This window comes from Lathyrus oleraceus, chromosome 3, assembly GCF_024323335.1.
Source record: "Lathyrus oleraceus cultivar Zhongwan6 chromosome 3, CAAS_Psat_ZW6_1.0, whole genome shotgun sequence".
NCBI lineage: Eukaryota > Viridiplantae > Streptophyta > Magnoliopsida > Fabales > Fabaceae > Lathyrus > Lathyrus oleraceus.
The window spans coordinates 233,658,868-233,684,108 of record NC_066581.1 but is presented as its reverse complement, the minus strand read 5'-3'; the positions used below and the strand labels follow the sequence as shown (position 1 = coordinate 233,684,108).

Below are 25,241 nucleotides of genomic sequence, written 5' to 3'. Positions count from 1 at the left end.
TGAGGATGAAAGAGGATGAGACTATTCATGACTTCCACATGAATATTCTTGAAATTGCCAACACTTCTGGAGGCCTGGGAGAGAAAATGTCTGAAGAAAAACTTGTTAGAAAGATTCTCAGATCATTGCCCAAGAGATTTTCCATGAAGGTTACTGCTATAGAAGAGGCTCAAGATATCTGCAATATGAAGGTTGATGAGCTTATTGGTTCTCTCCAAACTTTTGAAATGGGCTTGTGTGAGAATGTTGAAAAGAAAAACAAAAGCATAGCTTTTGTATCAAATACTGAAGAGGATTCAGAAGAAGGAAATACTGGAGGTGATGAAAGCATATCAGAAGCTATAGCCATGCTTGGAAGACAGTTCAACAAGTTCATAAAGAAGGTTGATCAAAAAGGCAGACCAAATGTCAAGAACATTTCGTCTGACATCAGTAGAAGATCAACATCTGAAGAAAAGTTCAACCAAAGCAAGGGAGTCCAGTGTCATGGATGTGAAGGGTTTGGACACATTAAAGTTGAATGTCCTACCTTCCTCAAGATGCACAAGAAGGGACTTTCTGTCACCTGGTCTGAGGGAGACTTTGAGAGTGAATCTGAAGGAGAATCTGCTAAACATGTTACTGCACTAACTAGTGTTTGTGCCTCTGATGATGACTCAAGTGGAGATAAACTTACATTTGATGAACTTGCTGCTTCATATAAAGAGCTATGTGTCAAAAGTACAGAAGTGTGTATACAAGGAGAAAAGCAGAAGAAACTCATCATGGAGCTGGAAGTTGAGAAGAAGAAGCATCTGACAGTCATAGATGGTCTAAATGGTGAGATAACCTTGCTGACCTCTAAGCTAGATCAAATGACAAAATCCATCAGAATGCTGAACAAAGGAACTGACACTTTGGAAGAGATTCTAAAGGTGGGACAGAAATCAGGAACCATGTCTGGTTTAGGCTTTGTTAAGGAATCCCCATCTGAATTCAACAACTCAAAGGCTGAAGTTCAGAAAACCAAGCAAAAGTCACAACCAATGTCACAACATCATGGAAGCAGGAGGTTTAACCATCAAAAGAAGAAATTTCAAAGATGGAGATGCCACTATTGTGGTAGATTTGGTCACATAAAACCCTTCTGTTACAGGTTGTATGGTTATCCTTGTTGGTGTAAGCCTTAGAGGCCAATACTTTTGGTACTTGTATCGAATTATTTATTAATTAATAAAAAGGCTTTTTCTTTATTATGGTTGATTAATAAAGTCCCTGGAATAGATAGTCCGTTTAATGTATTAAGTGTGACTTAATCATGAGAGCACATTAAACATAAGGACATTATTCTTAAAGTATCTGTAGTCGAGCTTTAGTGTGAAGTGGGATAACATTAAAGTATTAAGACTATTATGTTTGTAGACTGATGATCACATCTCATGGATCATGGATAAAGAGTTATCAAGTCTTAAACATAGGTATGAATGTTAGGAGTAATATTTATACCGGATTGACCCGCTATGAGAATACTATATAGAAAGTTATGCAAAGTGTCATAAGTTATTCTCATGGTGATAATGGTGTATACCACTCTTCGACCTGAAACCACTATGGATCCTAGATGTAGAGTCGAGTGCTTTATTGTTGATCTAACGTTGTCCGTAACTGGATAACCATAAAGACAGTTGATGGGTACTCCACGAAGCATGCTGAGGGACATGAGTGTCCTAGATGGAATTTGTCCATCCTGCGTAACAGGATAAATGTCTATGGGCCCAATATTGAACTGGACAAGGATGACACGGTCTATACCTTGTGTTCAATATAGACATAAGGGAAAAGGGGTAATTATACACATAATTATTATCACAGGAGGTTTTGTCAGATCACATGACATTTTCGTGTCTTGGGTAGCAGTGATGTGTTGCTAGATACCGCTCACTGTTTATTATGTTAAATGCGTGATTTAATATAATTGACAACATGGCGAAAACCTACAGGGTCACACACAAGGACGGATTGATGAGAAATAGAGTAACTAAGGAACACCGTAAGGTACGGTGCACGTAAATGGGAGACGAAATATGGTAAGGTACCAAATACTTAAGTGATTTTGGCATATTATGAGATATGGGCCAAAAAACACTTAAGTGGGCTTTTTAGCTTGAAGCCCACACAAGTGGTTCTATAAATAGAACCCTTGGGTAGAAGCATTGTCACTCAGACTAAAACTCAAGTGAAGACTTGGAGTTTCGTTTCCCTCTCTCTCTTACTCAAAGCCTTCATTCGTACCAGCTAGCACTGAGATTGAAGGAACCCGTTTGTGTGGACTGAGTAGAGACGTTGTCATCGTTCAACGTTCGTGATCGCTCCGTGGATTTGTATCCAAGGTTTTGATCGTTACAAGAGATTTGCACCAAAGGTTTGAATCGCCACAAGAGGTAACGATTCTATCACTGATCATGCCCATTCGTAAGGATCACTAAATGGAGAAATTTTTAAATTCCGTTGCACCTTGGATGGCAATTCTCCTTCAATCCTAACCAGGCCCCTCAAGTCAGACCTAAGCAGAAGGCATCTAAGCATAATCAGTGGTTGCTTGAAGTATTTATTAGATCATCATATTTATCTCAGGCTGTTTTTCAGGAATCTAACAGCTGTGCTAAAATCCAGGAAACTAACAGAAGAGCTAAATTCAAGAGCCCTAACAAATAGCCTATTTGTTAGCACCCTAATATGTGGAAATTAGGTTAACTTGCTTAACCTTAATTTTAGGAAATTCAAGTACAAGGCCCAAGTGCTGCATTATAAAAGGATGGCAATCCTACTTTCAGCAATTCAGGGGTTTGAAGCGTGAAGCATTTATTAGATCATCATATTTCACTGTTGTACTTTAATTGTGTTTTGTATTAGGTTGTATTTGTGAGCCAATCAATTATCACCTAGATGATTGCATTGGACTAGGGTGTTCATTGAGTTGTAATTGTTGTGTCACTCTAAGCTTTTAAGCGTGAGTGCTGTGTTTCTTGATTAAAGTTGTTAAGCACAATCAAGAGTTGTTTGAAGTATAACTTCGCCATTAACTTTAAACTAATTAAAGGTTGTAATCACTGTGGTGATTGAGGGGGAGTAGGAACTCTGGTCTTAGTTTAAGATTGAAATTGCATTAGGTAGGTCTTAAGTGATAGGATTAAACAGTTGGTTTAAGTCCTGAATTAATACTGCTTATAGTGGATTTCCTCCCTGGCTTGGTAGCCCCCAGATGTAGGTGTGTTTGTCACCGAACTGGGTAAACAATTGTCTGTGTTATTTACTACCCTTTACATTTACCTTCTGCATACATTTCCTGTCTGTGCAGAATTGGATGTCATAACATCCAGTGTGACATCGATAGTCTATTACTAGAATTTCAAATATGATAACATTAAGACTTGATACAAGTGAATAACAAACCCCAACTCCATCTCTAGACTTAGGTATTGGATAGATGATGATCTTAGGTCAAGATTTGAAATATATTTCTCAATAATGATTCAAACCTATAAATTCAACATGAAAGCAAAGATAACATCAATATTGATTCATAATATGTTCACAAAACAATGATCAGAAGAAATACATACAATTGCGATTAATTACATCCAATGCTGACACAAGATATTTAGCTACACATCTTCATGGTAGCTTGCTTATGAGAAAATAAAAGAGATTAATATGCATCAACATTGATTAATCGAAGACTGTTGCATATCCAGCTCCAATTTGGCTTGATTCTGAGTTTTCTCTCTTTGGTGTATTTCTCTCTCTAAAATAATGGAATCCCTAAAAATATAAACTGAATAGCTATTTATACTGTACTGCTAAAACCACCCGCGCTCAGCCCCAAATGTTGCGCTCAGTGCAGTAACAAGACAAAACAAGATAACCCGCCATAAACAACACTCAACGCGGATTCTTGGGCAATATGGCGCTCAACCCACACAAATGGTGCTCAGTACGGAGCTTCCTGGAAATCATGTGTTGAGCACGCTTAGCATGGTCCTGCTGATGTGCTTTTCTCCCAAAAATGCATGTTCATCCAAGTTTATGCTTTTTTTATGACCAAAGCTCCTTACATGCAAGTATACCTACAAAAAGGGTTGCAATTAAGCAAACTTCACACTATTTACATGATAAACTATTAAAACTAGATATTTACATCAAATTTGAGGTTTTGCTACTAGAATCTTATGAAACAAGTTAATAATTACCAAGTTTTTATGCACAAATTCACCATAAATTGGCAATTATCAGTTGTCGCGAAAATCTTGCGTTCTTTAGCAATAAGATTTGATAATATAGTTATGGCAATTGAGGAATCGAAAGATCTTGAGACGATGAGAGAAGAGGAGCTGTAAAGCTCTCTTGAGGCTCATTAGCAAATGATGGAGGAGATAAATTCCGATAAGGCAAAGGCGGAGATCGCTTTGCAAACTCGCTTCAACGAGAAGGACAAGAGATCAAAAGGAAAATGGCTCATCAATAGTAAAGGGAATTTTCATAATTTTGGTGGAAGAGAGTCCTAAATCCAAGAATTCGACTTGTCAAATAGGTGAGAGCATCTACAACAAAAAATGGTGGTCAAGGAATGTTTAGAGGTGAAAAGAAGAGGTTTAACAAGAGCAAGAAGCAGTGTTATAAGTGTCAATGGTTTGGTCATTTTGCAAAAGAGTGCAATGCAAACAAGAAGCAACCTCAAGGGAATGAAGCCAAGGTTGCAAGACAAGAGTTTGATGAAGAGAATACACTTTTGGTCATGATCACAGAAGGAGAATGCAACAGCAAGTTGCAGGACAACAGCAACAAAAATTCTAGGAATTCTACAAAATTGAGTTGTGATCAGTTGAGTGATATGGTTAACCAGTTGCATGTGGAGTAAAACACCATGATGAGTATGAAAGGAGTTCAATGAAGCAAGGAATGATATTTGAACTCGGCTTGTTCAACTCATATGACAGGGAGGAATGATTGGTTTGTTAAAATCAATTGTGCCATGAAAAACAAAATGAGGTTCGCGGATGACACCATTATGATTTCTATGTGAGTCTTAAATGCATAAAATCAACTGTGCATACTAGTAGCCTAGGGATATAAAGGGCATGATAATCTAATTTCTGTCTCAAGGAAGTATGTGATAATTTAAACGAAACCCTTGATAAAAGCAGTAATGTCAAGAGACAAAAAGAATTTCCTTATAGAATATGATGCGACTTCTTATATCCTTGGAAAGGAGACAGACGCACGTGCATATAAACCAAAAATATTGAACATCTTAGTTCCTTCCTCTAAAAAGGCATCTCATTCCTTTGGGCCTCAAGCTTGAGGGACTGAATTCCGATCTTAGTGAGCATAGCATAGTATTCAATTTTAGACTTCCTCGAAAAAGGATTATTGTTAGCAATGATAATCAACTTCCCTTTTGGAATTCATTAGGTACTTGAGAACGATTGTGTAACCTAGGGAATATTTGCCACTCTTCATGACAAGAGCGAGCATGTTGTTGATACTCTCATGTGTGCATTCCGGTCTTTTTCCAAAGCACTGCGCCCCCTTCTGGCCTCATGCTTGAGGAATTATGTACATATTGATCTCTTCCCCTAAAGAACTTTTCTCCTTTGGGTCTCATGCTTGAGAGATTTTGTACATTTCAGGCTCTCCCCTTAAAGTGTTTTGTCCCTTTGAGCCTCGTGCTTGAGGGACTGTGTACATTCCTATCTCTTTTTGGATCATGTATGAACCCAAGGATAGAGCAATTGGGTCGGTATGAACCTAGGCATGGATTGATCTTAACATAAATGATCCAAAGCAAGAAGGTCGACCCCAAGACAAGGACATCCAATTGATGCTTAATACACCTCAATACGTTGACATAACTTTAAGAGCATATTAACAGTCATAAATGGTCTATCGGACCAAGAAACAAGGGGCTTGATGCTCATTCATTGTCCCTAGCTAGACAGGGAGACAAGAACCATAATGATAAATTAGTAGGTCATAAAGGACTCAGAGCCTAAAAGACCTTATATAAATTGGAAATCACTACACATTTAGGACCGACTTTTCATGTCATTCACACTCAGATAAAACATTGCAACTCTTACCTAGCATCGGTAGAGTTATCAAATTAGTGTACTCTATGTGTACAATTATGATTTTCTTTTATGAAGTTTATCACATTCTTACTGTTGAAGATTTACAAACACTTGGGAGAGTCTTTGAGTAGAAGTACAGAGATCTAAAATTTAGGGGAGTCTGAGTTGAAATTTATAATTAGTGTACATTTTGGTAAATTGGGTCGGATTCTCACTCATAGCTGATAGAGTCCGCCCTAATTCTGAACATGTCGATAAGGATAAAACCAATCTAAGACACTAAGCAACTCAAATTGATCGGACCGGCCTAAGACCAACTCAGAAGGAACCGGACAAAGCATTCAAGTCATATAAATAGTCATAAATGGTTTGTATTAGACAGAAAAGCAATTACTTGATTCCCATTAACTGCTTGCATAGGATACATAGGTCTTAATGGTTAATTAACTAACTTTATGGGGCTGAGCAGACCAAGACAAAGGATGTGATTATAGAGGAAAAGGGATACGTTTTTCATAGTTTCCTCACTCAGATAAATATTGAGACTCTTATGGTCTAACACCGATCTAGCATCGGTAGAGTTATCAAATTGTGTACATGTGTACATAATTAATACTCTATTAAAATTTTAAAGTGATATTTAATCTGAAACATTAAAATTTACAAAAAATATTTTAGATTTAATATCTTTTCTTAGTCATATATCTTAACCTCGCGGTTCATTTTGATCATTTAACTTAAAAAAATATCCATATTGATCATTTAACTCTTAAAAAAATATCATGTTAGTCCTTTTCGTTCAACTAACGATGAATTTAACGACCGATTTTTAAGTTTTTCTATCGCTAATAAAACGAAAATGATTAATATAAAATGTTTTGAAGAGTTAAATGATTAATATAAATATTTTTTAAATTAAGAGACTAAAATAAAAGTAGAGATTAAGCTAGGGACAAAAAAAATTAAATCTTTATGAAGTGGGGACAAGTAACTCATGGAAAGAACATAGTAGTATTAGATTGGCACAACAACCTTGGCGTTGACCACGAAAAATATGACAACTTTGGTAAATGTCACAAACAAAAGTGGCTTAATGGATGTATATGGGACATGATTAAGACTAATTAGCAAACAATGTTGACAAATCAAGATAATAAATATGCCTTTTTCATTATTTGAAACTCATAAAGAAATATCCAGCTCATTCAATTCCAGAAATGAATGATTATAAGGATTGCATTCTCAAAAACCCAAAATAAAATAAAATTGCGATGATAATGATAATGAAAGTGACACCATTAGAGTTAAATATATTCGTGAATTTATTAAATATCTCAATTTTCGTTTCTTTTAAAATATTTTTTTAAATAATGTTTTTTTAAATTCCATCTATGTTTTAGTTTTTAATACTAAAATCATCGTAAAAAATATTATTAATTTAATCGTTAAATAATAAATTATCATTAAAATTGTCATTAATTATATTGCTAAGTTATAATAATGATAAAAAATGTAGATGAAATTTTTTATGAGAATGATTCTTTAAAAGAAATATTTTAGAAATTAAAATTAAAATTTAAGATATTTAGAAGAATTAGGAACATATTTAACTCTTAAATATATAATTGTATTTGATCGCTTTATTTATTATGAATGTAAAACTGCATCACTTTTGGAAACTTTTCAAACTATAAAAGTGAACTTAAATCTCATATTGGAACAATGTTTTGTTCAATAATTAAAACTTATTTCCATTTATTTCATATATAAAATTCATACAACATCACAAATATGAACACAATAAATAACACAAATAGTTCAATCAGAACAACATAAAATTCATTAAATATTACAAATATGAACAACATAATCACAAATCTGAGTCCTAGGATTGCAACAAGAAGACATCATCAGCATTCTCATCACTACAATAAAGACAAGGATGTTGCACAAACCCTTGTCTTTGTAGAAAATCTCTAGCCTTCATCACAACCTCTCTATTACTCAATTTACCAATATTATCCTTCAACACAATCTGAACTGCATTGCTAAATGCTCCATAAGCTTTTCCATTACTCGTATTCGGACTCATATCCGCCGAAGTTTCGTCAGATTGACAACCACTTAACAGAATCCCTTCATCCGGATTTAGTGGTTGGAACAAATCGAGATCATGTAAAGGAAGCTGAAACAACATACTTGCTTCGGAGCCGAAGAATTCGAGTAAATGAGTTCCAATGTCTGTTGTGTTTATGTTTGTTAATGATGAAAGATGTTGAAGTATTGACTCATAAGGAATAGTTTTTGGTTTATTATGAGTTTGTTTCAATGTGGCATTCTTTTGTTCTTCCAATTTGGATGGTCCAATTTGTTCTTTTTCTTTGTCAATTAGGCCTCCACTATGACATGAATCTGAGAGAATTGTTAAGCTTGATCCTTTCGGAATCCGATTCACGACTTGCCGGAAGTCCAAATCTGTATATGACAATAATAAGAATAAAAGTTTGTTAGTTCTAATACCAAATTGTTTGATACCTACAATTTCGCGTTTCATCGTGAAAGAAGTTGGTACAAACCTGTGATAAGATTGAAATCACAAGGTACAATAGCTTCTTCGTGTCGAAAAAGATGTCCATATTTCATTGAAGGAATCCTAGTTCCATGTCCGCTATAATGAAAATAAAGAACATCCCCTGATTCAGCTCGATCAACCATGTTAGCTAATGCTTGCTTAATGTTAGCACCAGTTGGCATAGTTGACGAAGAACTTTTAGGTTCATCGGTGAGAAGCTCGATATTGGAATGATCGAAACCAAACCGCTTCACCAATGTTTCCTTCATAGCCAACACATCATTTATGCAACCATGTAATTCATTTGGAGTGTTTGGGTAGTTGCACCCTACCAAAACTGCTAGCCTCTTGTTTTTCCCCTCCATGTTGCAATTTGCAATGACTTCAAATATTTGAACTCTTAAAGCAGGTTTATCAAAAGATTTATTAACAAATTTTAAGTCTATTGGTTCATTCATTTAGGGTCTCTTTTATAGTTCTTTAGGGGTGGCAATTGAATTGCTTTTGGATTTGCCTTAAGCAACGTTATGTGACATTTCACAATTGTATTGGCTTTCAAGCAATGGAATATTAAAATTAGGACTTGAAATTGTTGCTTGTGAGGCATAATTGTAGGTGAACAAAATTTATATTTTTGAAATATTAAATTAGGACTTAGATATTTGAACATGACATTGTTGTGTTTGATTTCAAAGTACATATGATTTGAGCTTCCTTTTTTGTTTTTAGTATTCAATTATTCATCACAAATCCAATGACTTCTATTTCTGGGCTCTAGGAACAAACAGTCTTTGCGTAGAAGTAACACCCAATGTAGTAGTAGTTATTTTCTTGCAAGTTATAGGCACTTCACGTGTTCCCTCGTTCAAAATTGTTTTGGCTAAAGCAAATAAATTAGTAATGTACTGTTAAAGGTGGACATGGTACAAGGAATGCCAGAACCACAAGTTCCAACACAAGATCCAACATTGTTCTGATCAGTACAAAAAAATCATGTTGCCTCTTTACAATCAGTACAAAGTTAAGGAACTGAGAATAAATTTTTTCCTCCATTCTTTAATAAACCAAGGCATAAACTGTACCTCCTTTTGTTCTGTCTTTCTGTTAGCTCATACTCTCTTGAGAGTTTGCAACTAAGTTTTGTACATTATATAGACATCTAAAAGTTAAAACTTTCTCATTCTGTGTGGCAACAAAATCATAGTAATATTAAGACTTAGCAACATGTTAAATTTCATCAAGAGGAATGTGATGTGTGAACCTGTACAGAGTAACATCTTCAAAGATCTTTCCAAACATTAAAGTCCGTACTTGAGGCATTATAGTTTATGGTACTATCTTGGCATCCTATAAAGAACGCACTCCGAACCGGATCTATGTTCACTAAAGCATGGGCTGTGTGAGCAGGGCTAGCAGCAACAATAACCTCATCTCTGGCTATGGTCACCTCAGCATAACCAATATCAGTTACCGCACTGTTTTCCACCTGCAAATTATAGATACTGTGAACTCAAGACTTTGACAGTGATGTTTAAATCCAAAAAACAAGAATCTTCATTTCAATGGAACCGTATTTTTAGAGCTGTATAACTTTGGAGAAACCTAATTTTGCCTACAGAACACTCCAAGTAATTAGTTTGAGGTGTAGTAATGAGTATTTATTTTCTACATGAAAAGTTGCAAAAAAATATAACATATAATCAAATTATTTTCCAAAATGCTTAACTTGATTTTTAGAATGTAAGTGGGTTTTGATTTTCCATTGAGAACCCCCTAACTTTAACACAGCAGGACTAGCTGTTGTTTTGTTGTTTGGTTTTCAGTTGGAGACATTTTGCAAACAAAACTTTGCCTTTAAACTCGGTTTAGAAATGGAAGTAGAGGGAGGGTTGCTTTTGCAAATCTAGTCTGCAGAAATTGGTTCAAATTTAATTTTGCAAACTATAATCCAAATCTAATAGCTAATAGTAATATTAACCCACCCAAGGAGAATAACTTGATGATGACTATGTTGGAGTTGGTTTTATATAGTTCTAATAGTTGTTTATTTGAACAGAAGTACAGACTAATGCTGATTGACTGACTGTATTGGTTGAGAGATTAAATACAGGAGATCGTTTTTGAATGTCTTTTTCCCATTAACCATATTTTTTTAGTAGTATCATAGGGTCTCATTATTAATGGAGTTTCCTATTAGCTTGTGTGTGATTCAATATATTAACCTCAAATGTATTAACTGTGAATTTATTTATTGAAAGAGATTAATTTTCCCAATATAAGATTATTTGTCTCTAATCACTATTCCTATATATAAGTAAGTAAGTAATGGAGATGGCAAATGTTGTTCCGGATAGAGGACAACAACTGATATTTAAATCTTTGTTCTTTTATAAAATTTGAATTTATTTTTGTATACTTTCTGTCTGTTTGTAGTATATTTGATTTCACCTTAATGGTGTCATGAAACTCGTTTGATTTCACGTTAATGGTGTCATCTTAATGGTGTTATGAAACTAGAAATTTTAAGGTTAACTCAATGCAAGTGTTTTTTATATGATTTTTATATTTTCAAAAAATACACTTAATTAGTAGGTTGGAATAAATATGGTTCAAACCAATGATTTTCTATTTGTCAACACGTTGTAGGTGAGTTTACTTGTTAAACTATTTACAAAAAAAAAGTTATACATGTACGTGAACATTTATAGTACAATATAGTATTCTAAATGTTCACGTACATATCTTTTTTCTTTGTAAACTCAAGTAGAGAATCATTGGTTTAAACCCTACTTGCCCAAACATACTAATACTAAGTAAGTGTATTGTATTCTAAATGCCCACGTACATAACACTCACCTACAACATAGATTTTAAAAATAAAGAAATCATATCAAAGACACTTGCATTGAGTTAACCTTAAAATTTCTAGTTTCTCCCGTTCATCATGAGTTATGTCCAAGGATACGATGACACTATTAAGGAGAAATCAAACATACTACAAACAGAAAACATAAAAAAGAAATACAAACTTCATAAAAGATCAAAATATTAGCATTGGCCATCTCCACCTCTTCTTTTCTCCGGGTCAATTTTGCATGTTACAAAACCATTTGATAGGGTTAGCACTGGACAATAATAAAGCTAAAATAGTGAAGGGATGGAGAGAATTCTATATTGGGAAAATTAATTTCTTTCAATAAATAAACTCATTAATATATGAAATTACTAGTAAACTCCATTAACAATGAGACGATAGAGTACTACTAAAAAATATGTGGGTAATAGGAAAAAAATATCTCTCTTCTGTATTTAATCTCTCAACCAATTCGTTTCAATTTATGAAGTAAACTTCTTATCAACTTCAATGTTATTAATATTATTGTTAGTAAATGCTAAAATAATTAATACTTAAAAGTTAGAACTTAAAATTATAACTAATCTAGAATATAAGAGTATTAGTCTGTACTTATGTTCAAATAAATAGCTATCAGAACTATATGAAAGCAACTTCAATGTGGTCATCATCAAGTATATACTTTTGTAGTGTGTGTTTGATCTTAAATTTTCTCAAAATCTAGTTCGTAGAGCATGGTTTTTTCCTCTTCTTGTTGGCTTCACTCATAGTGCCGCATCGTAGATCCTAGTTCCAAGTAGTAGATTAGTGACATCTGCATCCTTCTAAGAATGATGCCATAAGTTAGAATCACTCTATACTATTTATACTTTAGTGTACACGTTACCAACTTATAAAATGGCTAGAGAAAATGAACATTCACCAACCTGTTTTAGTATTATTATTACGATAGGACTTTTTCTTCAATAAAATTGAAAACCCAGTATCTGTGACTGATTTAAGCACAGCATTCCCAGAAGATAAGAAACAATAACACATTTAACTTCACAAGTCAGGATATTGTCTTTGCAATCAAGTGAAATTTGAACGGGCACATTCCTCTTACCTTACCTCCACGAAAAAGAAAAATATGAACAATAGCATATAAAAACCATGTCATTTTCTTAAGCTGTTAACGCTAATTCCACCTCCAAAGTAATAAAAGATGTTCAATTAGTTCAAGAAGGGATGCAAAAAACATGCAATAGAAACTTTGGCTCGAGTATGAACACTTCACTTACATGACTGTATGCATACATTACATGTGATATATGATAACAGCAACTCTTTCTTACTTAACTTCCAGCAGAACCAAGCATTTTGGTTCAATGCCAAAATTAAGTTAAATAACATTCAGCATACATACCCAATATAACATCAAATCAAACACATTAATCAAACAGTGACTTAAGCGAATGCGAGTACACCACAAGTTAATGTCAGCAACCTAACAACAACAACCAAGCCTTATCCCACTAAGTGAGATCGGCTACATGGATCAACTTTTGCCATAATGTTCTATTCAAAACCATGTTTCTATCTAAATCGTTAATCTCGAGATCTTTCTTAATAACTTCTCTTATAATTTTCTAGGTCTTCCTCTTCCTCTAATTGTTTGACTTCTCTCCATCTGATTTACTCCCCTTACCACAAAATCTACTTATCTTCTCTCTACATGCCCAATCCACCTAAGTATATTTTTCATCATCTTCTCTACTAACACTCTCTCTAATATTTTCAGCAACCTAACAGAATAAATAAGAACAAACTATTTCGAAGTAATTGAAGGAACTCTTAACAGAAAAAGAAATGGTTGACATATGGAACAAAATACACTTCAAGCAATTAGATTGTCGTCAAAAACTAACAAAATTGAGTTTAATCGATATAACCAGGGTTGTTTTTGAGGGCGTGCAAGACGAGCTACTCCATAGGGCCTCAAATGTGTAACAGTTAATTTGTGGCTAAATAGGGTCTCATAAAATATTTATAACGATTAAACAATAGTTAGATATGACCTATATTTGTTTTTCCATAATTAAACTTCGACTAATGTAGACAGGACCTTCGAAAAAATCGACACGGCACTGGGTGTAACTAATGTAAGTGACATTTAGATGCATATGTAAAACCATTCTAAATCAACAATGTATATGAGTTAAATTCAAAAACTATTTACTTTGATTTGTTTGTAATAAGAAAAACATACCCTAAACTTGATAGCAGCACCCCAAAGTACAAAAGTCTCATTACAATCATGGTGTCTATGATTTCCTCTAAACTTTCCGGGTCGAATTTCACCGAGGTGAAGAGAAGCACAAGTAACAGCACCACCTTGAAACAATCATCATCTGTATTAACTTCCAGTTTCACAAATTAAATTAAGAGAACAAAGAGGAAGGAAGTACCTGAAAGGCTGGAAGAAGCTGCAACAGCGATAGGATCGAGAATCCAACCCCGATTATCCTTCGTAATAGGGGAAGGGAAATGAGAGGAGAATCTACGGAGATTGGCTTTAACGTCGTCGTTTGGGTTAGAGAGGTGAAGAGAATGAGAAGTGCGATATGAACGGAGAGAGATCCAAGCGAGGAAGAGGAAAATGGAGAGAACGAAAGGGAGAGAAAGTGGTTTTTGGAGAAATGAGGTGACGAGGGAAGGGCGGATCCGTTGGAACATGGCGGATGATGATGATGATGGGGGGATGTTGATGTGGAGTGGTCTTCTTGGTTGTGACATTGTGTTGGTGCTGCTGATTCTCTCTGGTTGAACTCTCATTTTTCTGATGAATGATTTCCAATTCTAACTCCCCCTAGTCTTTTTCTTTATCTTTTTCTTTTCCTTTTTGGAGAAAACCTTCTATTGCTAATTAATCAATGTGCTAATTTGGGAAATTGAAAATAATGTAAACATTCTATATTATATTTTTATATGATTTTAGTCAATTTTATTTGAGTTGGATTTTTTTTATTAACAATATTTTATTTATTCAATGTGCTAATTTAGGAAATTGAAAATAATGTGAATATGCAATTATTTCATGTTGATGATCTTTTTAGAAGAAAGTGTCAACTGAATATGAATTTCCCTCGTGATTCTGGTGATTCTGGTCAATTTTATCTTGATATGTGATTTCTATATTAGTTAAATCACACGTTTTGATTATCTTGGGCACTCAAGTCTCCTCGATGTAACGCATCAATACTCACAACCTCCCGATCAACAATGGTTTTCAAACAATCAACAAATCCTAAAAGAGAATTATTATCAACACATGTTTTAGTAGCATTTTCATATTCACCTTATTCATTTCTTAAATTCTTCTTCTGAAGAGGCATGGACCTATTCTCCGTGTGTTTATGTTTCTCATTAATTACTCGTTTTCTCTTGATCCACTTTAACAAGTTTACAAGACGAAAAATCATGACCAGTATTATGACATTGTGAACAGAAAAATGGCAAATTTTCATATTCAATGTTAACAAGAAAAATGGCAAATTTATGTCTGATTTTAGCAGATTAATCAATATCAACTAAACTCTTGCAAAATATCCAGAAGATCTCTCTAGTGGCCACTTACTTGTTGCAGCATCCAAAAATATTGGTGTTCCGAGCCCGCTAGCAATTACAAAGATAATAGGCAAAATTACAACAGAGGTCATTTAAGTTATTTTTTTTGTAACAAGTTGATTCTTTAAGTTATTTTTGTAACAACTTAGTCTTTTTGAGTGATTTCTATATCATTTTTCTTACATTTTGAACATTTAAAAATGTGTGGTTGTTGTATTTCTGGTTGCACTTCATCATTTTCATACCACTCAAAATAATTGCATCCACAATTAGCATCATCACTCTATTAAAAAAAGGGTAATGATGCATACATTTGGTAACTTAAAGGATCAAGTTGTTACAAAAATAATTTAAAGGACCAACCTATTACAAAAAAAAATAACTTAAAAGACACGAACCCAACATTGAACTATTGTATATTTTTTGTTATTAGGATTAAAGTCAGGAGTCCAAGCGAATAGTTTGAGAAACCGCACGAACACGTTGAATATCCCCGGTAGAAGAAAAACCAAATCCATAGAAACCTTTTCTTAAAGAAACAATTTCCCATTTACTTAAAGGCTTCCAAATAATGTTTAGTTTTTCATTCGAGTCTTGAAGTTTCAGGGGAGAATTTCCTTTAAACAGAATCAACCTTCCATAAAGATGATTTTTGCACGATTCAATACTAACCTTGTGCTCTTCCTCTGGATTTTTGACAATTACGTCATCTCCTTTCAAACTAAATCTCATAAATTGACAATGAGGGATAATAACACATGGCTTACTCAACACTTAAGCAAAAGATTTTGTGCTTGTACCCTTCACTTTAGGAACCATGACCTCACCTGTAATATTTGAAGATATATTTAATACAGACACCATATTTTCAACAGAATTTACAACATTTACAAATGTCGACTTTTCAACAGTATGTGCAACATTTATTAAATTGAAATTTCTAAGTAAAGGCACATACAAAGGCGACTTAATAAGTTCATTCACATTCAGAAGAGAACAAAAAAAACTTTTTTCTTCCATGGCAACTTTAATCCAACTCCTAGGTATAAACATAAGTAAAAACCTACATAAATGCAAATTGAATTTCAGAACAGCTACAACACAGAAAAACTAAAGCAGATATATGAAACTGAAAGGGAAACATTGGTGGTTGAAAGCACTGTCAGAGCAGAAGGTTGTTGTTGGTCAAACCATTTAAGGGTTAGTGTTAGGTATCATAAACAAAAGGGAAAACCATCGTCGGAGATTAACTACAAGACAAGAACACAAGGTGTAGCTGAACCAGACGACACCGATCAAACCCTTTTTGGATTACTCTGCATCATCGCTTTATTTGTGCTATTATTCATCATCGCTTATATCTCCTCATTTGGCACGTTTTCTTAATTAATTATTTTTGGTGGATGGATATCTGAAAGGTTCAACTAGTTGAGGTGAAAACCATAATTAATCTACGATTAAGAAACTCTTAAAAACTCTCATGTATAAAGAATAGAAAAGTCTGATGAACTAAGCAAAATTGAATTAATTGAAAAAATGATGCAAGAATTTTAAAAATTCTTTGTTCAACAACTTTATACAATAAATTTTTATACCTGGATAACCTAAGAAGAAGAAAGAAAAGTCAGGCATGCTGGCGAGGTGCAAGCTTTCTAGTGAATACATAAGTCGCCTAGATTCGGGTAATAGATCGCCCAATTGGGTTTGGGCCAGCTGAACTAATTCTCACTACCCATTTACTCAGTAGGCATTTAAGGTGATATGTCATAACTGTAACGGAAGAATATGGGTGTTTAAGGAAGATAACCATTTTCCCCGTGATCCAAGGAAGAATGAATTTATTCCTCTCCATGTCTCGGTGAGGGAATTAGGAATATTTGGTCTTTGATATAGGTCCAAGGATCCTCTATAAATACCACGGTCCTAGGGATGAAGAGAGATATCCAATTTTCCTCAAAAACGCATATACATAACTTATCACACTTTGTGTGAGTTAGCCATGAGTATTATCCAAATATCCTAAACACCACCAACATCCCTACAAACACAAGGTTACCTTCATTGTTTTTTTTTTCAAAAGTACAATTGGCGCCCATTATAGGGCCCGGTAAAATTAACCTAGGTCACACTCATAATCAACGACTAATCTATTATGTGTCTTTAGCGTCCTCTCGAGTATAGTAAACAAGTGAGTATCCACTCCATCCAGTAGCAGCTCCAACAATGACCATAGCACAGATGCTCGTTGTTATCGATGACTTCTGCCGTCACAATGAGACTTTGGAGAACAATGTCCTTAACATCTAACAACGCTGCCAACAGAAGGCTAAGCCCACTGAGGAAACAGAAGTTTTGAACCCTCATCATATCTCTTATAATATTTGGGGGGGACATATACCATAAAACTTCAAGTCGCCCTCACTCATAATGTTTGATGGGAGAAGCGATCCACAAGAGCATGTCACATCCATTATCATGTAGATGGTAATCATTGGAGAGTCAAATTCCTTAAAATGAAAAATCCTCTCTAGCACCTTCAAGGATGCTACCCCGGGGTGGTATATGAACATGCCGTATATGTTAGTCATTAGATATCAAAGCCTGGTGAGGAAGTTAGTCAAGCAATTCTCGACGAGCAAGCACAAGAAGATATCCACCACTAATATGTACAATGTTCACCAAGGGTCATTGGAACCCTTGATGGATTATCTCATCCACTTTAATGAGGCGACTATTAAGGTTATCCATCTGAACCAAGAGATGTTCCTGAGAGCCTTCCAAAATGGATTAAGAGCGGGAAATCTCAATGAACCCCTCACCCGATAATCAGTTGCCTTAATGGAAGAGATCATGACACACATTAAATGCTACATTAAGGGTGAAGAAATTAATTCTAAGAAAAAAAGCAATGAATGCCAAGGAGCGGGCATCCAATAACCTTAACTCTTCACAACAGCAACGGAAGAGTCATTACATCGGACCTATAAGAGATAGGGAGACCTTTAAACATATTGGCGGACCTCAGGGAGATTTACAAAGTTGAACACTCGCCGAGAGAAAATATGGTGAGAAGTCTTGATCACCCACAATATTCCACATTTTTCAACCCATAAGTCTAACACTATGGGGTCGGAGCCAGGTAGGTAGTGTAACTATCACAAGGTTAAATGCTACCACATTGAAGATTGTTATCGTCTGAAAAAGGAAACTGAATGCCTTATTAAGGAGGTTCATCAAAAGAAGTACCGTAGTGATAATTTCCACCAATCCTCAGTTGGGTCCAAGTCTCAAGGAAGATACTCTCCTAGGAGCCTTAGATATAGGAAGGGCAATAAGCAAGATACAAAGGCGTGAGGATAGATCTATCAGCCATACCCTTAACATCATATCAGAGGGATTTCTTGGAAGTGGGGAGACTATTTCATCCCGAAGGAGATATGCTCACCAGGTCATGATAGTAGAAGGACTGCCTATCAAGACCATCCCAATTTTGAAAAAGGTAGTAGAACCCAAAGTTACTTATTTTGCAAAAGGAAGTAGGTAGAATTAACCTACATGATAACGACCTGTCACACCCAAATTTTGACATCGAATCGCCGAATATGTACATTCATCATGACATCAAGATTGTCTGCATAGCTTACATACATTCCATCTCGTATAATACCCAAAATATCAACCAGAATAAACTTTTGGATCTACAGACAAATCGGTCGAACTGATCCTCAAATGCACGTGAAATAAGCGGACAAATAATTTCTAAATAGAGCTTAGATACGTCGGTATTATTAATCTGTGATTCGTGTATTTTAACCTAGCGTACTCGTTTTATTTTTTGACTACTTTTTCAGTCGCATTTTGATCAGCCTGAACATTTTAACTCATCAGTTTTTATTTCAAAAATTGATCAAAAACTGTATGTTTTCATGAAGTTTATTTCATGGTGATCATTTTGGTGCATTGAGTTTAACTTTTCGAACATCCTTTTACCCAATTTTTAATCATTTACGGTCGTTTATTTTTGTTTTCTAATCAAAATAATCAAGACAATTAATAGAATTAATTGGATTATTAGTTTAAATGTTGGTTGTTGTCGCAACCCGAAAAAATACGGAGGTGCGAAAAAACAACCGGCGAGAAAGAAAATGACAGAAGAGTCGCCACCGCGCGTTATTTATCCCAAAGGAGGGAAAGGAAACGCTCGAAGTAAACCTAGAGAAAGGAAAGGAAAAGACAAGGTCTCGCAACCAAATCTTGGGTTCGGGAGTCGATTATGCGAAGGGAAGGTATTAGCACCCCTACGCATCCGTAGTACTCTACGGGATCCACTCTTGTTGTTCTTGTCTAAAGGGTGTATGTTTATCTAATGTACTATTTACTAAAAGAAGGGGTCAAAGAAAATGACTCGCACAGATATCGCATCCATTGCATACGTATCTCATCTGAATATGAGAATCAGAGTCTTCGTAGCTCGGCTACCTATGGGTTAAAGAGGAGTGTGCTCGCTAAGACGTCGCGTCTTATGCCTACGTATCTCATCGGGAATGAGAATCAGAGCAAAACGTAGTTCAGCTACACTAACGGGAACAAAAGTCTCGATTGCAACTAGGGCAAGAGAAAGGGAATGTCTCGATCGCAACGAGGGCGAGAGAAAGGATCGCAACAAAGGCGAAAGCAAACAAGGATTAGTTGTTAGTCGTTAGTCAAACTCGGCAAGACATTGCGTCTTGTGCCTACGTATCTCATCTGAACATGAGAATCAGAGTTGCCGTAGTTCGGCTACACGCACGCCAAACAAAACAAGACACCTACACACAAAAAGGTGGCAAACATGGAGCCCGACTGCCAATCACTGGACTTACATCAGCATCCGAACCAAAACACACACAAAAGGGCAAACGTGGAGCCCGACTGCCAATCACTGGACTTACATCAGCATCCGAACCAAAACACACGCACACTGGAACCCGAATGCCACTCGATGGACTTACATCAGCTTCCAAGCACACAACAACCAAACAAGTTAATAGGGAGTCGGGAACTCGAGCCTATAACTGTCAAGCACACACAAAAGAAAAAGAAAGGCGCCCGGAGTGGTCTCGCACGACCACCTGCCTACATACCTCGTCTGGAACAAGGATCAGGGCGATGTAGTTCCCCTAAACAGGGGTTGCCATCTGAACATGGACTTAGAAAAGGAGGACACCAGTTGTGTCAAAGAAGAGTGGGCAATGTGTTCACGTCCTAGCAGTTGGTGTCGCAGCTCGCTGAATCGAGTCTTAGGCGGTTACCTCTTTGCAATAGAACGGACTACATGCCACAAGATCGGAGACGCTCGGAAAGGTCTAAAAGAAATAGGGAAGCTCTGCCCTAGAGTTGTCATGCAATGTGTACTTAAGTGTTTGGATTTACAAATGGGAATATCTACCTAATGTTAGCATGCAAAGGATATGGGAATCCTACCTATGTTATCATACAAAGGGTTCTATCTAATGGGTGCTACCTAATCGGAACAAGAATCGACGAATGGAGCAAGGAGAGGAATGGGGTAAAGGTAGATGGCGATGCATGAAGCAATCGACTTACAAGGTTGATGGCGATGCATGAAGCAATCGACTTACAAGGTTGATGGCGATGCATAAAGCAATCGACTTACAAAAAGGGTGGATGAATACGTGCTGGTTCTGTTAGGTTTTGAAAAATGATTACTCGACGTTGGATCGAGGTTTTGATCTTGTTTTGAAATGGTTATCGAATGTTCATTTTAATTCTTGTATTAACAGGTGAATAAAGAATGAAAGAGTAAATTTTATACATTTCAAGGGAGAGGGGTACATTTGTTATGAATGGGGGTTGTCATGGCAATCAAACAATATAAATATATGCCTCATACATCATACAAGTAGGCAACAGTTAATCACACGAGTAAGATATAAACAAGTATGTAATCAAATCAAATAATCAAAGAATGGAATGAATTAGCATTAAATAATGTATGGGTGTAAGTGCAAAGAAACCGGCTCATTGTAAGAAAGCCCAAGAGTAAGCTATGTGAGGTTGATGGCGATGCTTAAAAAGCAATCGACTTACAAGGGTGTAAAAAATGGGCTCGATATTAAATCGAGAAAAACATGATTTTTATAGTTTTAAAATGGTTTTGAACTAAACTAAAATACAACAACTATACATTATTAACAAATGAAATTATAATAAACATAAAAAACAGATATTAACAAAATACTAAAAGAATAAAAAATGCTAAAGGAAAATACCATCAAACAAAAAGCAAAAAGTGTCACACATGAGTATCGAACCCTCTCCATTTAATACTATGAAACTAACCTCTTTCCACTAGACCACTCAACAATATTTGCTACTGGTATACTATGTTAAATATATGAACAGGGCTAACAGATTTAAAATAAATAAAAAAAAAACATTTTTATGGGTTTTTTATTATCTCTGTTAAAAAACAAAATAAGCTAAATAAATAAAAAGTAAATAATAATAACAAAAGAAAATAAAAACATATATTTTTCTGATTTTGTGTTAAAAATGAAATAAACTGAAATAAAAGAAATAATTAAAAATTAAAAAAGAAAAGAAAAAAAAGAAATGGAAACAGCAAGCTCGTCTCCATCGTCTTCCTCCCTCGCTCTCCCTCAAACTCTCTCAGGCGAACCTCTCCTTTCTCAGCTTATTCCCTCCAAACCCTACTCACAGTAACCGAACCTAAGTACTACGAAGAAGACAAAGTGCAAACGACAAAACACAACCCTAAACCCAGTCCAAACTAGAATCATCAATGTGAAAGAAACACCAATCGCGCAGAGATACATCAAGCTTGGAAAGTAGTAAACATGCATCTGAGTACGGAACAACAAAAAAAGGTAAGAGTTCTACCAGATTGGGATGTCTCGGAAGTGAACGAACAGGTACGTGATCCTCCTTCCGCTTTCTCCTTCGTTGCGCCTTTCTTAGGGTTCGTCCTCTCTTTGATTTTCGTTTCCTTGTTTCTCTGTGAACAGTGGCCGCCTCCAACCTTCAGAAATTAGGGTTTTTTCTCTTTTGATTTTTTTTTCTCTCAGTTTCTGTTGTGCTCCTCCTTCTCTTACTGATTTGCTCTCTATTTATCCTCTGTGAATTAGGGTTACAAATTGGTGCCCTTGTGTTCAAAAGCAACTCTGCAAAGCACTTTGGATGCACAGAAATTGAATTGCCCTATCCATGTTAGCTTCAAGAAAAGGTATCCTTCACAAACTTTCCTCTCTGCTTTGACCTCATACCAATTTGGGATGTTTTTGGACTTTGCCCTCTGACTGTTGGTTAATGGTTTTGCACTGTAGGTTTTGCAAATTGACTGATTAATGTGTCCCTTTTTACCGCAGTAAAAAATGGTGAGCTTGGTTTGACTTGGGATAATGGATATTTTGAAGAGTGATTGTTAACGGTTTTAATGCATAGACTGGCTGAAAATTGATTGTGTTGGCCATGTTGTTATTCATCTTGCAGGTTTGATGGTTGCACATGGTGACTGGAAAATATTTCAGAATTAGGTGGATGGATATCTTGTGGTTCTTGGCCTTCATCTCTGCTTCAGCCCGAAAATTTTTTCTGGACAACTTTGAAAAGTGCTTATCACCAACCATACAAATTGGACACGATGGATCATGCTTATCTGATTCTGTAGCATTCTGCATGAAATGTGTGACCGCATATTAGTACGGCTACAACAGAGATCACTGTTGGCAACAAAACTTCTGGTTGCTTCATGCTGATTTGGCCTTGCAGAGATTATGAACTGTGAATGAGTGGGTTCTAGTTTGATCAGTTCATGTTTTTTGTTATGGATGTTTTACAGTGGTCATTGTGATGCAGGAATTGCTCTTTGTGAATTGAGTTTTGGATCCTATTGAAATCTATGCACTAGAGACTTGCACAACATCCATGTATTTGCATTTGATACTCCAGTACTGTTTCTGTGATGCTGTCATTATTCTTAGCCAGATTACTTGGAACAGAATCAGAGATTTTTCTTGTAAATCTCATTCTGTCGCGGGGTCTGGTCGAATCGTCATTAGAGAGTGCCATCCTGAAAATGGGACGATGCTATTTGGATGAGTGCATCATTCCTGTCAAAGTCATGCCTTTCGTCTCTTGCATTTCTGATCACAAGCACTTTCTTGGGGGGTATCTTATGATCTCTTGGCACCCATTCCTTGGATCAAAAGAAACATTCAGAAGTTTCGGAAGAATGACATGCTTCAGTTAGTTCCAGAACAAAGTGAAGAATACCCGTTAGAACATCAAGATGGAGATAGACTTCAGAGACCACTAATTCGCGGCAGTGCAAATGCTTATGAAACTTCCAATGGGGATAGTGAAGAGGGACAAGATCTTTCTGTCTATCCAATCACTGGAAGCTCACCTAATCCAAAACAAACATTCGACTTTGCACAGTATTATGCCTTTAATTTGACAATATTTGCACCGACTCTGGTATACTGTTCATTTAGTCTACTTGTTGTTCCTGTTGGTGCTGTTTATTTTGGGTATAGATATGTAGTGGACAAGTGTAATTTTCTGTTTGTCTATCGAGTTTGGGGATTTCTTGCCATGCTCCTATTCTTCTCAGTGCAAGGGGACTCTATGAAGCTGCAAGCAATTTTCACCCTTGGACTATTAGTCTTGAGGCTTTATTCAATTTTTGTAATAGGAAATTGTCCCTCAAAACTGTTCTCATGCTTGCTGATCAAATGATAAATCGAGTCGGATATGTTCATACGAAGTCATTTTTACACCGGGACATCAAGCCAGACAATTTCCTCGTGGGTTTAGGGAGGCGTGCAAATCAAGTGTACGTCATTGACTTTGGTCTTGCTAAGAAATTCAGAGACAGTAATAATCAGCATATTCCCTACAGAGAGAATAAGAATTTGACGGGAACTGCTAGGTATGCCAGTATGAATACTCATCTTGGAATTGAACAAAGCCGCAGAGATGATTTAGAGTCACTTGGATATGTTCTTATGTATTTTTTAAGAGGAAGTCTGCCTTGGCAGGGATTGAAAGCCGGTACCAAAAAGCAGAAGTATGAGAGAATCAGTGAGAAGAAAGTTTCTACTTCGATTGAGTCTCTCTGTCGTGGCTATCTCTCAGACTTTGCATCATACTTCCATTATTGTCGGTCACTGAGGTTTGATGATAAACCAGATTATGCTTATCTGAAAAGACTTTTGCGTGATCTATTCATCCGTGAAGGATTCCAGTTTGATTATGTCTTCGATTGGACCATTTTGAAATATCAGCAATCTCAAATTTCCACTCCTCCTTCCCGTGGTATTGGTCTCGCTGCCGGACCAAGTTCTGGTCTGCCACTAGCTTCTGCAAATAACGACGGACAGTCAGGTGGAAAAGATGGTAGATATATTGGATGGTCTTCAACTGATCCCACTCGTAGGAGAAACTCTGGACCCATTGCCATTGATGGAATCGTATCTAGAGAGAAAGCCCCGGTTACCAATGATTTAACTGGATCTAAAGATGCTATGTTGCCAAGTTCGAATTTCTTTCGGTCAAGTGGATCTGCAAGGCCAAAATGCCATCTTAAGCAGCAGCCGTGATGCAGTTGTTGACAGTGAGACTGAGCCCTCCTCCCGTCCTCTCACGCAGGACCCAAGTCAGGGAGCAACCTGTAAAAGCTCTGGTGCTCAAAGAAGTTCACATATCATGTCATCTGAGCACAACCGAGTATCATCTGGAAGAAACACATCATCAAACATAAAGAATTTGGATTCAAACTCTCAGAGGTATCAAGAGTCTGCATTTAAACGATGAGAGGGCACAGTATTAGCAGCTGCTACTCTCGGATCACCTTTCTTCCTTGTAAATTTTGAAAGGTTTTATACTCATTTTCACAAACTGGGGAGTGGAGTGTTGTCTGTGCATTTTGGCCATGGTTTGCATAGGTGCATAGGATGTTCTGACCTATCCTTGTTCTGCAGGTATAGCTAATGCATTGGATGCTCAACATGGTAGCAAGTCATGCAAATTCACTGCTTTGATGTGGTCTTATTTTGGATTATTACAGCATGATGCG

At 36.0% G+C, this 25,241-nt stretch overlaps 3 protein-coding genes, 1 long non-coding RNA gene and 1 pseudogene across 4 annotated transcripts in view; 2 read left to right on the top strand and 3 right to left on the bottom strand.

Annotated features, from left to right (window-relative positions):
- Positions 1 to 4,897, top strand: part of LOC127130609 (uncharacterized) — a 35,493-nt gene extending 30,596 nt beyond the window's left edge. The window contains exon 3 of the mRNA XM_051059586.1: positions 4,571 to 4,897. Coding sequence (XP_050915543.1) covers positions 4,571 to 4,897 — 327 coding nt within the window. The remainder of the gene's footprint in view (positions 1 to 4,570) is intronic.
- A 2,938-nt stretch (positions 4,898 to 7,835) lies between these two features.
- Positions 7,836 to 9,280, bottom strand: LOC127126532 (metacaspase-9). The gene is made up of 2 exons (XM_051055472.1): positions 8,687 to 9,280; positions 7,836 to 8,585 (listed from the first exon to the last, which is right to left on the bottom strand). Exons 1-2 carry the CDS (start codon positions 9,138 to 9,140, stop codon positions 7,996 to 7,998), a joined length of 1,044 nt encoding a protein of 347 aa, XP_050911429.1. The 5' UTR covers positions 9,141 to 9,280; the 3' UTR covers positions 7,836 to 7,995.
- Positions 9,281 to 9,615: 335 nt separating this feature from the next.
- Positions 9,616 to 14,472, bottom strand: LOC127126533 (uncharacterized). The gene is made up of 3 exons (XM_051055473.1): positions 13,984 to 14,472; positions 13,785 to 13,909; positions 9,616 to 10,168 (listed from the first exon to the last, which is right to left on the bottom strand). The coding sequence occupies exons 1-3, from the start codon at positions 14,348 to 14,350 to the stop codon at positions 9,962 to 9,964; spliced, it is 699 nt and encodes a 232-aa protein (XP_050911430.1). The 5' UTR covers positions 14,351 to 14,472; the 3' UTR covers positions 9,616 to 9,961.
- A 591-nt stretch (positions 14,473 to 15,063) lies between these two features.
- LOC127129108 (uncharacterized) lies at positions 15,064 to 17,137 on the bottom strand. The gene is made up of 2 exons (XR_007806171.1): positions 16,738 to 17,137; positions 15,064 to 15,969 (listed from the first exon to the last, which is right to left on the bottom strand). It is a non-coding gene; the product is annotated as an uncharacterized LOC127129108 (long non-coding RNA).
- Positions 17,138 to 23,401: 6,264 nt separating this feature from the next.
- LOC127130608 (casein kinase 1-like protein 2) lies at positions 23,402 to 25,010 on the top strand (annotated as a pseudogene).
- Positions 25,011 to 25,241: the final 231 nt, after the last annotated feature.